The 15378-nt window shown below is 30.4% G+C and overlaps 1 protein-coding gene across 1 annotated transcript; it reads right to left on the minus strand.

Moving 5' to 3' along the window:
• Window positions 1–7620: 7620 nt before the first annotated feature.
• LOC124921012 (protein LIGHT-DEPENDENT SHORT HYPOCOTYLS 10-like) lies at window positions 7621–10926 on the minus strand. The gene is made up of 2 exons (XM_047461610.1): window positions 10104–10926; window positions 7621–8005 (listed from the first exon to the last, which is right to left on the minus strand). Exon 1 carries the CDS (start codon window positions 10721–10723, stop codon window positions 10130–10132), a length of 594 nt encoding a protein of 197 aa, XP_047317566.1. The 5' UTR covers window positions 10724–10926; the 3' UTR covers window positions 7621–8005; window positions 10104–10129.
• Between the last annotated feature and the right edge of the window lie 4452 nt (window positions 10927–15378).

Raw genomic sequence — 15378 nt, forward strand, 5'->3', positions numbered from 1 at the left:
CAGTACTGTTAGGCTTCTATTTATAAGAGAGATATGACAACGATCATATTTCTCTCTCTCTCTGTTGGATTGGTCATCTGAAGCCGTGCCGGTCAGGATTAGGTGGTGTGCACGCCTTGCCATTTCGGACACCTGGCAGACATGCATTAGCCGGCCGCCTGTTTCAGAAGATTGTTTGTGATATTGGACAATTAGTGTTAGGATCTAGATCGACGATGGCGGACCGGGGTCCATCCGGGTAGTACTATCTGACAACACTCAACGGTTGGCGCTAATCCGGTTAGGAATTAACACCGGTTTCAATACTACACAAACTGTCACAAACCCTTAAACTGAGTTCAAGTACGGAAGTAGTTTGTTTCAGGTTGAAGCAACACACACACGGGATGAATAGAGATGCGGTTTGGAGAATATCGATTGAGAATTAGTGAAGCGGTTAAGGTAGTATGGGTCGATTATAATATGGAACCGGCAGAAAGTAAAGCACGAGACAGGTTTTTATGGATGTTCGGAGATAAAACTCCTACGTCAACCCTTCTTCTCAAACCACGAGAAGGATATTCACTAAGGAATACACAAACACAATACACGATTGAGTATTATTTAATGCTCGATAATCACTCTTACAATTCTCACAGAAATTGTAACACACTTCACAAACACATACACTTAAGCTTTGAATCTTAGAGAGATAATGGCTTTGATCACTTTGTAGTTTTTGTCTTGTTCTCTCTATTGTTTGTGTCTTTTCTTGCTTCTTCAGCTTTTCCTTTTATAGGTAAAATGTGCCAACGGTCACATTTCTTCAACGGATACCTTTAGGGTAATCATTGAATCTGATTGGTTGAGCAAAGGATCAGCATAACATTAAATGCGGTTTTAAGCTTCCGAGGCATAGAGCAGACCGACTTAATTTGTCTTTGCTTGATTATGGCAACTGTCGGTTGGACAGTTGCCTGCACCTAGGAGGTTGCTTCTTTGACTTATACCAAAATGGTAACTGTTTCTTCAGGCAATCTTCTGCAGCCTACAACATATCATCAGACTTGTATGAATATGGCAATGTCACAGTCTGATCCTTTGATGTCATCTTATGCATATACCCAAAGTGTTTATTTGCACCAATTTGTAAATTGTTCTCTATTTGATATCTTTGACTTCTTTCTTTAAATGATCTTCTCGTTAGGTTTTTCTTTGGATTTGGATTGAATACTTCATTCCAACTGATCATGTTAACAGGTTGTTCTGTTCAACTGGATAGCTTCAGGTATGTTTGTAGGTTGTTCAGTTCAACCGGATAGCTTCAGGTATGTTTGCAGGTTGTTCAGTTCAACCGGATAGCTTCAGGTATGTTTGCAGGTTGTTTAGTTCAACCGGATAACTTTAAGTATGTTTGCAGGTTGTTCAGTTCAACCGGATAGCTTCAGGTATATTTGCAGGTTGTTCAGTTCAACCGGATAGCTTCAGGTATGTTTGTAGGTTGTTCAGATCAACCGGATAGCTTCAGGTATGTTTGCAGGTTGTTCAGTTCAACCAGATAGCTTCAGGTATGTTTACAGGTTGTTCAGTTCAACCAGATAGCTTCAGGTATGTTTGCAGGTTGTTCAGATCAACCGGATAGCTTCAGGTATGTTTGCAGGTTGTTCAGTTCAACCGGATAGCTTCAGGTATGTTTGCAGGTTGTTCAGTTCAACCGGATAGCTTCAGGTATGTTTGCAGGTTGTTCAGTTCAATCGGATAGCTTCAGGTATGTTTGCAAGTTGTTCAGTTCAACCAGATAGCTTCAGGTATGTTTGCAGGTTTTTTAGTTCAACCGGATAGCTTCAGGTATGTTTGCAGGTTGTTCAGTTCAACCGGATAGCTTCAAGTATGTTTGCAGGTTGTTCAGTTCAACCGGATGGCTTCCGGTTTTGGATATTGCTTCTTCTAGCCGGTTTGATTACTTGGCCGGTTGTGATTCTTGATCGGTTGAGATTCTTGACCGGTTGAGATTCTTGACCGTTCCTGCACAATAAGTTTGTTTTGTTAAGTTCTTATTGACCGGTCAATTTTATCTAACAATTAGTAATCATTTCTTTTGCTGCATGCTTTTGATTCGGATCCTTCCTCTATGTATTTCCAAGAAATACTCATTACGTCATCTTCATAGATTTCATCACTTTGAATGATTTTCCCATTGGTTTTAAGATCTTCGATGTATTGAGTCAGCCGAAAATGATGCTTCATATGGTTTATATTTCAGCCGATCCGGTGATTGGAGACAAACCGATTTACTTGAAGTTAGTCTGGTTTACTTGATTGTGTCCGGATTGTTGAAACTTAAGGTTTCAACTGGTCCGATCCGGCTTGAGCTGTTCCTGCACAAAGGAGTTTGAAGCTGATTAAGTACTTTGGCCAGTTTAAACTTAACTTACTTTAATTTTTCTAACAATTTCTCCCTTTTTGAATATTTAGAATAAATATTCAAAACTTGTAAGTGTTGGCCAGTTTGAAAATTTACTTACTTAATTTTTCTAACAATGAGCATCACCGATTGGTCACTAAAGCAATTGTCATAGCCTTCGCTTGGGTAGTAGCGATTGGTTATTAAACCAATCGCTATATGCCTATAGTGATTGGTCATCTACCAATCGCCATTGTCAATTAAGGCAACAACGAGAAGGCTTTTAACGATTCAGAGCGATTTATATATGACCAATTGCTATAGGCCTATAACGATTGGTATGGAGGTTATTACCGATCGGTTTACCGATCGATAGAAGGTGTTTTTTTACTAGAAGAAGATAAGATTAATAGGCTTAGGGCTATTGTATGCGCGAATAAGATGAGCAAGTGTGTGAAAAAATTAGAGGATAAGGTCAAGATATGAAGAAGTTAGAGCTTCTAGAAGATCGACGAAAATCGTCGTTGGTTGAAGGTTTTTGCGAAGAAGACGTTCAAAGCGACGTCTTTTTGATCTATCCAAAACGCGCCATTGGCAATTCGTCAACGTTCCGTTAGCACTGGGCGATCTGGACTAACGAGCGTGACGTCCCATTAGTTGTTTCTGTGTAGACCTGGCGCACGCATGCTCCAATACAACGGACATGCATGCGTGGCTGATTCCTGAGCGCTGGATGAAAATCCAGTGCTGATCCGATGGTCTAAAATCCTGCTGCATCAATTAAACATAATTTTGGCTACATAGTATTATTAGTTTTATTTTTATAAAAAGGTTATTTAAAATCGAATTTTAATCACTTTCTTACGTTTTTTTTTCACAAAAAATTTCACAAAAATTATTAAATTATGTTCATTATTTTTATGGGTATTTTGGGGTATTTATTTAATTGTTTTAAGCCATAAATTATACATAATTTAGGTTTAAAATCATAATTAAATATTTCAACCCTTTCTTTGGTTTAATTTGGTAAAATAAATATAATATTTTAACCTCAAATTATTTTTGAATTTTTATTTAATTTTCCTAATTAAGGTTTAATTATTACAATAATTAAACTTAATTTAATCGTTAATCTCTTTTTGTGTTATTTTGAATTTAAAAATTCGAAATATTATTTTAATTTTATTATAAATAATAATATTATTTGTAAATTAAGGTATGTCCAATATTCATGTTTTTATATATATATATATATATATAAATATAAAAATTAATTATAAATAAAGATTTAATAATTATATATATAAATATAAAAATTAATAATTAAAAATAATATATAAAATAATATCTTAAGTTTAACCAAAATTTGACAAAAGGTCATTTGGTGACCTTTCTTCACATTTTGAGAAGCGATTTGTTTTAAAAATAATTTAAAATTTTAAAGTAAGCGATCAAAATAATTGGAGGGTCATTCATATAATTTGTCTTCCCTAATATAAATTTTCAAAATATTACCTTGTATATAATATTTATAAAAAAATTAATGGTGCAAGTGTCTCTCAGAGATTTCTCAAAACTGCTTGTACGAGAATGGTAGTAAAAAATCATTCTCCGTCCCGATTTGTCTCATTGACTTTCACTAAAACTTAAAACGTTCTAAATAAGATTAGAATTTGTGAAATTTGGTCGCTTAAGAACCACCGTCCTTATCATTGTAGCTACTTTACTAGGTTAATCATAATGTAAGTCAGGAAAACTGAGACTGTTGCAACTATGAATGTAACCAAGTTCTGCAACAAGGAATGTAACCAAGTTCTAAGTAGGGTTAGGGCTTCAAATGAGTATATACATTTTATATGATTTGATTCCTATGAAAGATAGTGTTTGGTGTGTTTTGGACTGGCCTACAACAACAAAAATGACATGGATGTGTTGGTTATTGAGGGATCAAAGTGCTAACATTTCTCTCTGGCACCCTCTTTGCTTTATATTTTAATTTCTTTTTACCTGAAAAGGACTATTTTTTCTCATCAATGCCTTTCTTGTTTTTGCTCCTTTCTATGATCAATTTTCTATGCCTCATTATTTCCTATCTCTCTTTCTTCCTTTTTTTTTTATTTGTTTTGGTTGTTTGTGTATACAATTATTATTATTATTATTATTATTATTACTATTATTATTATATATCAAACATTCACACAAATAAAAAAAAAAGAAAAATATCTAAAGAATCAACACAATATTGAGCTAGTTTGATGAAGATTTTTTTTAATACTTATCTATTAAACATTTTAACTATTAAATTACTTAATTTTTATTAAATTTTAATTTTAAATATAAATATAAAAATCAAAAAATTATTTTTTTTAACAATTATTTTTTTTGTTAGACAAGATCAAACAAGGTACAACCTAATAAATCTCACCGACAAAAGCTATTAAGGAGGACTCAATGTTATGAACTATGTGTTGTTTGGTTAACTCTAAGAATTGGTTCTCCCCATAATTTTGTCATTGTTTACAAGTTGGATATTTTTATTCTTGTGTTTTTTTTCAATGAAATTAATTTGGATTTGGAGAGGGACGGTGAAGGAATAAATAAAAAGGGGTGTAGGGCTTGTTTGTTTTTGTTTTTTTTATAATTTTGTGAGGGATTTTAAAAGAAATTACTATTTAATAAAAAAGAAGTAAATTATTTGGAATTTTTGTAAATTAATTACTCAAATGTCTTTTAATATTTTAAGTTTAATAAAAATAAAATAAAATAAAAATATTTTGATATTTAAATAGATGAAGTAATTTAATAATGTAATGATAGTGATATAAAATATATTTTTTAAAATTAAAAACATAAAATAAAAATAAACTCAACATCAAAATACCTCTAGAGCTTGTCTGATCTAATGTATTTGTATATGTTCTTTTTAATATTTATCACATAATTTTATTTACTAATCAAAATATCAAAAATCTTTTATATTACTTTTATTAAACTAAAATTTTAAATAATTTTTTTTTTTTTAATAATTTATCTTTTAAAAAAATTGTAAAGAAGGAATCCAATGGGTACAAAATAGAAATTATGGGGAGGGAATATTTTGAAAAAAAGAAATAGAAATGGGGGCCCGAATCTTAGATGAGATTAATGTGGGACAGTTCATCGAGAAATTAATATGAGTAGGCGTGGGACCCACCCATTTAGAACGGGCCGGATCGGGTGCATGTAAATAAAATATATAAAATAAATTATATGATATCATTCTCTCTCAGAATAAAAGTAAAACGTCATCTCGTGGTGGGACCATTTATTAATTTTTTTTTCTACCAATATAAATAAGTCCTTATACTAGTTATTTATTGTAATATTTTCCTTCTGAAATATCGACTTTAACTTTAATCCCAACAATTAATACAACTTATTTGTCACATCAAACAAATTAGGCAAATGTTTTTTTTAATTAAATAAGTGTTGACAAATAATTGTTATTTTTAATGTATAATTTTTTGAGGTTTTAAGGGTAACAACTAAAATAAGATAACTAATTTGTCATTATAACACAATATTTTCAATTAAAAACGAATGTTCTATCAAATAATTGGAAAGGGCTTACATATTATAAAGAAAATAATAGTTTATGTATTGTATTCACAGTTTCAAATGCATTGAACTGAAAAATAAAAACACACTTATAATATTTATATATATATATATATATATATATATATATATATATATATATATATATATATCAAATTGAGAAGAGAAATAATTCAAATTTCTGAAATTGTCTTTTAACTTATTTTGTAGAATATAATTTTATATAAATATATTTTGAATTAAAATTTTATATCACCTATTTATTGATAAACCTATTCTTGTAATATGATTATAACAATTCAAAGTGAGATAGTAAAAGAAATCATAAATTTTACTAAAAAAATGTATTAATTTCTTAAATTCACAATAAAAACAATTTAGTTAGTAATTATTTCGGCTGGGACATATCTACGTTAGAAATGAGTACGGTCAAATCTATCACGAATATATATATATTACGTTAACAAATATGACATAATTCTATAATTTTTTATTTTTTTAAATTTAATTAACTATATATTTCTTTAATTCTTACAAAATAAGCAAAAACTTATGCACATCTATATGTTTCATTCATTCTGAATTTCCCCAAAAACAATTTCTAGGTCACCCAAGCTTCAATTCTTAATATTATTAAGAAATGAACTTCCTAGTCACCCAAATTAAGCACCACTTGTCATGTTTGATGGGGATCAAGACTATGAGATTATAATGCAATATTTCATTATTTATACAAGTTATTAACTCTTCAATCAAAAGTTGTTAGTATTTATTTTTCGTTTAACACATTAAATATATAACAATGATAAAAAAAGAGAGGATATTTTATCAGTACAAATATACTAATATAGGTTAACAGTCTCAACCCATGACCACCTGAGGGAGGTTAGAGATATTCACCTCATTTTTGTCGCTAAACTAGAAGATAAATAATCTCAAAAAAATGAGAAGTAGTTAGGAGTGATTTACTTATTTTGTTACAAAATATATGATTAAAATAGATAAAAAAAAATTATTATTAATTAAAAATATTGTTGAGATTTCTGATATGAATGATTAGAAAATGAAAACTAAAGATCAAACATAAAAGAAAACACGATAATTCCATTATTTAACTTTATTATTGTGTGAACTAGGAGACCATGAAGAAAATAAGGTTAAATTTGAGCAAGATTGCCAATATTAACTTTAGTGTTAAGAACCTTACAAAGTTTTTACTTCAGTGTTTTCACATGAAAATTGAATTTTAAACATTAATATTGTCATTTGAGTTATTCTAGTATTACATTTTGTGATATATAATTGATTATACATGTAACTACTATTTTTTTTTTAAGTGTATTGTCTTAATTAAAAAAGTTACTTTTATATTCAATGATGAAACTAATCTGAAATATGAACTATAAATGAAAACACTTGATCATAAAGAAATAAATAAAACTGTAACATAAGAAAATGGGAAAATAGATGAATTTGTTTCCTTCAAAATTTATAAATCATGATAATATATATATATATATATATATATATATATATATATATATATATATTTAGTTAACAACTTTTTTTTCTTCTAAATTTTACTTTTTTATGTTTTGTTATTTTAACGAAACTTGATAAGAAAAAGATAATTAATGAAATACAAATTATCATACATACAATTGAAGTAAATAAAAGTTGGTTGTGATTAAACATACAAAATCTTATGAGACATACATACATTCAAAGTCTTACAAAAAAACATCTCAATAATTCCTTGTAGATAAATATATATTCCACAATAATATAAATACTTTTTTTTTTGAAAAACTTCTTTCCACATTAATATTTAAAATGATAAGGGCAAAAAATAATAATAAAACAACTAGCACATTTAATCACTCCAATATATTGTATGTCTAGTACATCGATCATCTTCGGCTGCTTGAGGTATATATCATCCCCAATTCATCGCCGAAACAGAAAATGCCCCACGACAGCGCTCCAATAAGGTTTCCAAACTCACAATCACCAGAGATATGGAGCCTAAAACAATAATTGCTCATTAATTTTGATAGAGATTTATTAAAAACCAAGGAATGAATAATAAATTGTGTATATAGTCTATATGTGATAATATGAACAAAAATTGAGAATGAATCTTTTATAAAAAAAAAAATGTTACCACATTATTCAAGAAAACACATAAAAAAAGTAACTAGCTTGGTTCAATTATCAAAAGTTCTCTTACCATCAAATAAATTATAATTTATTAAGAGTACAAATTTTAATATATATGTGTACTAAGTTTTGGGCACTGTGAAAATAAAAGTAACGTTATGTGGTTAAAATTAAATAAATCTAATTGAATATACATGCGATAAGTACATATGTAAGTAAAATCACACGCCATTGTCTAACACGTGAGACATTATAGTCAAATAATTAATTAAGTACAAAAACTAATTATTCAAAAAACCAAGAGCTAATTAGCCTAATTGGTAAATTAAGATATTTTAGTCATTACTTAGCAAAATATATATGACTCACGTGAAAATGAATAACACGAGTAATTAATAAAAAAAAATGCTATAAAATAAAACAAAAAACCCTAAAAGTTATGAAGATCATTGCACCAAATTAATAGGCATCTAAATTGAAGTTGGAATCCCCATCTCTCTTCATCACATAAGACTCTTTGTTAAATTATAACTAATAATTAAGCACATCAAAGTATTCATATTTGCGAGAAATTTGGATTCTCGCTCTATTATCTCATGGATCATGTTCTTCGGGATCACATGTCTTGATGAAATGACTCTATCTTTTCTAAAAAAAATGATCGACCGACCCGCATTTCTCTTGATCTTAAGTACTCATGCTATGATTAATTAGAGGGTTTGGGACTCATTTCATTGGTAGAGTTCTTTGAGTGCTCTTTGGATTATAATTTCTCTAACATACATTTGAATCCCCCTTTTAGACAACATCAACATGGTTAGAGTGTATAGTTTTCTTCTTTTTTCTTCTATATAACATGAATTATAGATAGCTGAATTTAGTATGATTAATTTGCATTTAGCTAGCTAGTTTAGACATGCATGTGTTTTGGCTAGAAACATGTTTATGTAAGCATTTAGCTAATTGGACTTGTGTTTATGCTATAGACATATTTATGTAATGTGTTTATTGACAAGTATTTAAGACAAATAAATGATAATTAAGGTTCTAATATATATGGGATATATGTAGATCAAATTAGGAGGAATGCATTATATGTTCATATTCATGAGTCCAATAATAATATTAATATCATTCATGATCAATTTAGAATCCATTTATAACTAAAGCCCAATAAGAAAACATAGATGCATGGACACATAATTCAACTTGGATAAACTTAATTCATATAAGTAATAATTACTTAATATACTCTCAAATGGATATTTTTATTGTTAAGCTTGAACAAATCTCATATATATCATATTGAATCTATTTTTTTCTTTCTAAAACAAATAATTACTTCATACACATTTTTGTTTTTCTAATGAACATATATGCAGCAAGCTATAGAAGATTATAATGATCATTATATATACATCATAAAACAGCTAACATGTCATATGTAGTTTTTCTAGCTAGTACTTGTGTATGAAGATATATATTCATATATATGCATTGCAGACAAAACAATATATCACATACATAGATATGTGGGGGATATATTATATATATGTATATATAGAGAGAGAAAGAAAGAGGTTCCTTTTTGTCCTATGGAATGGACCCTGGCTCTATTGTCGGCCAGAGTTAAAAATAATCTATTTAAAAGAACTCATGAAGATTAATTCATGGTGTTTTTAACTCTCAGCCAGCTGCAGAGATGACTAGGGTTTCTGGGAGGTTTTCTCTTCATCGTACTAACTAGCTGTTGAATATGTTAGGGTTTATATAATATTCTTGATGAAGAAATTGTCATATTCCCATGTGGGTGGTTTGATCAGTATATATATATATATATGGATCTTCTTCCCATGATTGAAAATCATGCTGCATTTATTAAGCACTTTAAATAGCTATAGCCATGCAGTGAAAATGATGATGATCGTGTATAAATAGATATTTGTAGTAAAATGAATGTTACCTTATTAATTAATTTATTGATCGGAGTCAAGTAGGGTTCACCGGAAAACTTGAAGATCCATCATCATCAATATTATGATGATGATCATCATCTTGATAATTGGCTGCTGCTGTTGCTGCTGTTGTAGGTTTCCTTTTCTTCTTTTTCTTCTTGTAAGGTATGCCTCTGGCTTTAGCTTGAGAATCCCTAACTTCCCTCAAATGAACCCTAATCGCCGCATCCGCAAAAGGGTTTTTCTCGGGAAGGCCGCCGTTTTCCTCGTAGGCTGCCCGAAGTCGACCTATGAGTGCATCGAGGCTTCCCCAGGCTTGTCTAAGAGGACAAGGACAAGGAGCGGGTGGTTCGGGCTGACCGTAGAATACGCAGGCTTGTAAGTGAACTTTGGTCTTTCCAAACTGATCCAAGTATCTAAGAAAGTCAAGGACATGGGTATGGTTACAATGGGAAATCAGAACCGGTGGTCTTTGATTCCTCAAGTATTGACCGAAAGTGGTCCAATCGCGTCTTTTTTGGGATTCATATCGGCTAAGCTGACCAGGCTCGGCCCCGCCGCCGCCGCCGCCTGATGACCGCGATGACGATCCAGATTCGCCGATTTCTCTCCCTCTCTCACTAGACATGTGAGAGTGGTGTGTACAAGTGAGTGTGATCAGTGTGTGAGAGAGAGAGAAGGAGCGGCGCAATTATTGAAGATGGGAGAAGGGAGGAGGAGCGAGGAAGAAGAGCATTTTTGAGTGATACATGTCACCAAGAGGCGTGGTGATGGGTCCAGTTTTAAGCATTTTAGTCTTCTTCTTTCTTTTCTTTTTTGAATATTTTAAAATTTTTAGTCTTAATTATAATTCTTTTCAAATTTTTATTTTAAAAGATTAATGAATTTGAATGAGTATATTGTACTGCTTTGTTTGTGTTTGAATGGTTTTATGTCATTTAAACTTGTATGGATTCAACCAATTTTGGGTTCTTAGCTATTTGTTAAGAATATTCTTCTAAAAGTTTTAATTAATTGATGCAAGTACTACTGTTTGTAAAATATTACATTAAAGCTTTTATTCTCTAGAAAAAAATTGATCTTTTATGTAGAGTCATCCATTGTTTTTGATAGATGCTCCTAAACAAAAATAGACTAAACAAAATCTATTTTTAAAGTCACAAAAAATTAAAGAGTGAGTGGGAGGTGTAAAGTCACACCCTCAAAATAGTTATAGGAGTTTATCTCCAATGTGCATTGTTCTTAAGAAAAACTGGTTTTGATGAATAAGATGGTCGTGCAATCCCATTGTTAGACAGACAATCTAGGTGAGTTTTAAGGGTAGAGTGACACAGAACATCGTGAGAGGGTCGGGGAGTTAAAGGGTCACACCAGTCATCGGTCTTCAATGTACTTTCTCAGCACTCCTAAGGGCACCTCACACGTCCGGGTTTGGTGAGACTATGCGTTGTACTATTAATGTCATTGGTGGTAAAGGGAGGACTTTAGAGAAGGACCGGTCCTCGACTGGACTCTGTTTTTAGAACCAAAGGAGGGAGAGGTCTCCGGTTGGAACACAAATTATGTACCAAACACTATCCGAAGTGGTGTAACATGAACCTCGTGCGATCAAAGCTAAGACTTTTGCAGTAGTGTTAAGTGCCAAGAGGCGGGCTGTTTGGGTAGACTAGATGAATGTGCTTCATGTCGGACCAAAATCTTTTGAATTTCAAAGGTTGGAGGTGCGCCCCGGAGTTGTAGCTATCTTATAAATAAAGAATGAGAAAAGAAGAGTGATTGAGGTAGGCTTGATCCAATTAAAGTTATTACGTCAAACTTTTTAAACGTCGGCTTGTAACCGAGGGTGACTCGGGCTCAAATATAATCAATGCGTCTTTTGGTATAATTTTAGCTCTCAAGGAAGATATGTTGCTCTATGGAACAAATTTTAAACAAAATTTATCATGTCAATTGATAAGTGTATTAGTTCTTTAGTTGATCGAGGAAGGAATCTGACGACTCGTTGATGGTCAATTAATATTGAGAATCTATAAGTTGTTGCGCTCAAACACATAATAAGACCCCACATAGATAGAGAGGGTAAATTGATTTGATTGTTTGGAATAAGAACGAATATGTTGAATCATGATCTTTTTAGTCGGGCCGATAATGATCTTCGGAGATTTATTGAACTTGATGACAACAACAAGTTACTATAGAAGATTGATTGTGTTAGAATGATGGTGCATAACTTTGATTAATTATTTGTTATCCAGAATCTATCTATGTTGATAACAGAACACATGTGTATAAGGTGATGGTATATCATGAACGTCATATTATCGTGTCTTCTTCATCGAAAACAAACACATCGAATTGTCTATGTTAGAGCCATTGAGTTTGTTTAGACAAATATAAGAATACTTCATTTTACGTTGATTGGATTTGTATGGCTAGCCTTGCGGATGTGAAAAGGCTAGTTGTTGAGATGATAAATTTGGAGAGATTTGATATGGGTATGAGGCATGTTGTGCACAACTATGAGTGTTAAATGAACCAACATTTTTTGTGAGGCTGAGATCGAGTATTCGTCTTCACAACTCTCGAGTTGCGATGTCACCCTAGATGTTAAAAAAAAAGGTTACGGGAAAGTGATTTCTAGGGACCAAGAAGGGTCCCTCGATTTTACTTAAAAGTGTGATGTGAACATATACTAGACGACTCTTCTCTAGTCACGAGATCATGTAAAATATTACAGGTGGTAGAGTATCAAAAGTAGAGGTCATCAACCCCATTCTATTTTAGATTTGTTATCTGAACATGAAACAATTGATCATAGCAAAATAGGATGATGGTCACTTGTAAAAGACATAATCCATGTCACCCCTATTAGAACCATTTAACCTAAAATTAAAAATCACGTAATACTAGTTTTTATACACGATGTGTCCGATTAGGAATTAGTGGATTCTGAGTTAGATTATGATAACAACAAGAATATCATAATAGAATCCTCGATACATAATATGATGTTGAATAAACACAAATCTCCCTTGAGAGAGGTCTTTGAATTAGAGACTAAAGTGTGGTTCAATGTGTGCGAGATCTCACCCATTCCGTATACTTTTCATCCAAGGCCTTCTTCGTCGAGCAACTACCAATATTGTCAGTTGAAGAAACTAAATGATCTACCGCAAGATTATGCGCAAAAGGGAAAGGGTGTCTCGAAACCGAGAAAAAATTATTCTAATTAGATTTCATTAATGATTAAAAAGATTATAGTTTTGAACATTTATGGAATCAATGTTGGTGTGAAAAGAGATGTCATTAAATCACTATTGAGAATCCTTGATTGTGGCATATACCTTTTTTTTTTTTAGTAAGACTGAAATTTGAAAGATTGATTAATGAATGGTAAAGATCTATTTAATTGTCGATTGTGTGGTTTGGAGGCTCTATGTGGATATCTAGTGAGATTTTTGTGTATATAAGAAAAAAAGTTGCATTATGATAAAGGGGTGAAATCGACGATTCACTTATTTTTGTAATGTCAAATATAGCTACAATATCTAGAGTTTTTTTTTTATAGAGTTTGATTGAGATTCACTAAGTGATGCTCGAATATTTGAATAATTTATATGAAATTTGGATCGAGACGACTAATATGATATAAACATATTTTGGGCTACCATCACGATTACTTTTTGATAGACTATCTAGTGTAGAGAAATCGTCGAACTTCAATAATCGTAGTCGTCTGATTCGTATCCTTTGTAATATTATTATTATGACATTTTTTAATATTTGTTTTGGAAAGTTGGTGCAGTTGGTCAAGTAGTTATTTATTTTTCTTAAGAATCTATGAGTTTGATAAGTTTTTTTTTTTTTTTTTTATGTTAGGTGACTTTTGTTTTGTATTTTTTATTTCATGTTTTGTCATTTTGTTTAAATAATTTTTATCATTTTTAATATACTTGATCATTTAAAAAATTATAAAAAAAATGAAATAATATATTTGTTAACATTATTAAAAAAAAAACATTTCAATTTGATAGTACTATTTTATGGGAGGAGTTGTAGGGAGCATACAAGAACACTACTATTATACTATCTTTGGAGCATTTGGATTACAAGCATTCTAATGGATATTTAAATGAGAATCATATGTATTATTTATCTACACATAAGTAAAAAATATGTTTAGATTATTCAAGATCAATTATATCTTTAATGTGGTATTGTTTTGACATTTTATTATATTATTGGTTGAATCTAACCACACTTTTTATTATTATTTTTTAAAATTATTTATACAATTATATTATGAAATTGAAAAAAAAAAAACATAATATTTATGTAGAGAAAGACAATCAAATGTTAAAAAATTAATGTGTGGGGAGATTTTTTAAAAGAACAATTATTTCTCTACTTCTTATTATAAATATTATTTTTATTTAAAAAATATAACTTTTGTTTTACATAGAAAACTAATCTCATCCCACTTTCATAATTTTTACTTCTATATATCTGTTTTCAATACTGGTTTGATTTTTCACCACGGTGGATAGGCCTAATTAATGGTTATATAAGTTAACATTGCAAATAATAAATAATGTTATCCACCATGGCAAAAGAAATAATAAAACCCACTTAGCCATCAAATAATTAGTGGTCACTTAAATTAATTATTATGAAAATTTTGGATATGTTATTGGACGCGTCTTTATTAGTTAATTAATTAAAAAACAAAGTAAAAAGATTTGGTTGGAAAATGATTATTGTCAATTGTCATACATAGTTATAAGAAGGTGATGCATTTATTATCACCGCATTAATTAATTAACTAAACTTGTACTACATGATTATCATATATAATTTTATAATACTAAATTATTGCAATCCATAATCCACAATATCCTATTTTTCATAGGAGAATATGTATATTCCATTAAAACATGCAAGATACCATATTTACCCTTCAAGCAAACAGGTCATGTAGTACTAAATTCAAAGGTTTATGTCCATTATCATTGAGTACATTCTAGAAATAGTTCAATGTTTCCACCATTTCACATCCCCACTTTGTTTCAATTTTGAACTATGAATTTCAAAATCATAAAAAATAAAACATCATTTGAAATCAAATAAGATAACTTATAATAATAAAGTTAAAGTTAAGTCATTATTTTAAGATCTTATTAATATCTTAAAAATAAACTAAAAATGATCATTTGAATGGAGATCATAATTATTTAAAAAAATTATGATCACAAAGGGTTAAACACATAACCCGCAAACATAATT

Source organism: Impatiens glandulifera, chromosome 1 (genome assembly GCF_907164915.1).
Source record: "Impatiens glandulifera chromosome 1, dImpGla2.1, whole genome shotgun sequence".
NCBI classification, from domain to species: domain Eukaryota; kingdom Viridiplantae; phylum Streptophyta; class Magnoliopsida; order Ericales; family Balsaminaceae; genus Impatiens; species Impatiens glandulifera.

Excerpts from the sequence above, each read along its gene's own strand:
- LOC124921012 (XM_047461610.1), bottom strand. The coding sequence starts at position 10,723 with ATGTCTAGTGAGAGAGGGAGAGAAATCGGCGAATCTGGATCGTCATCG.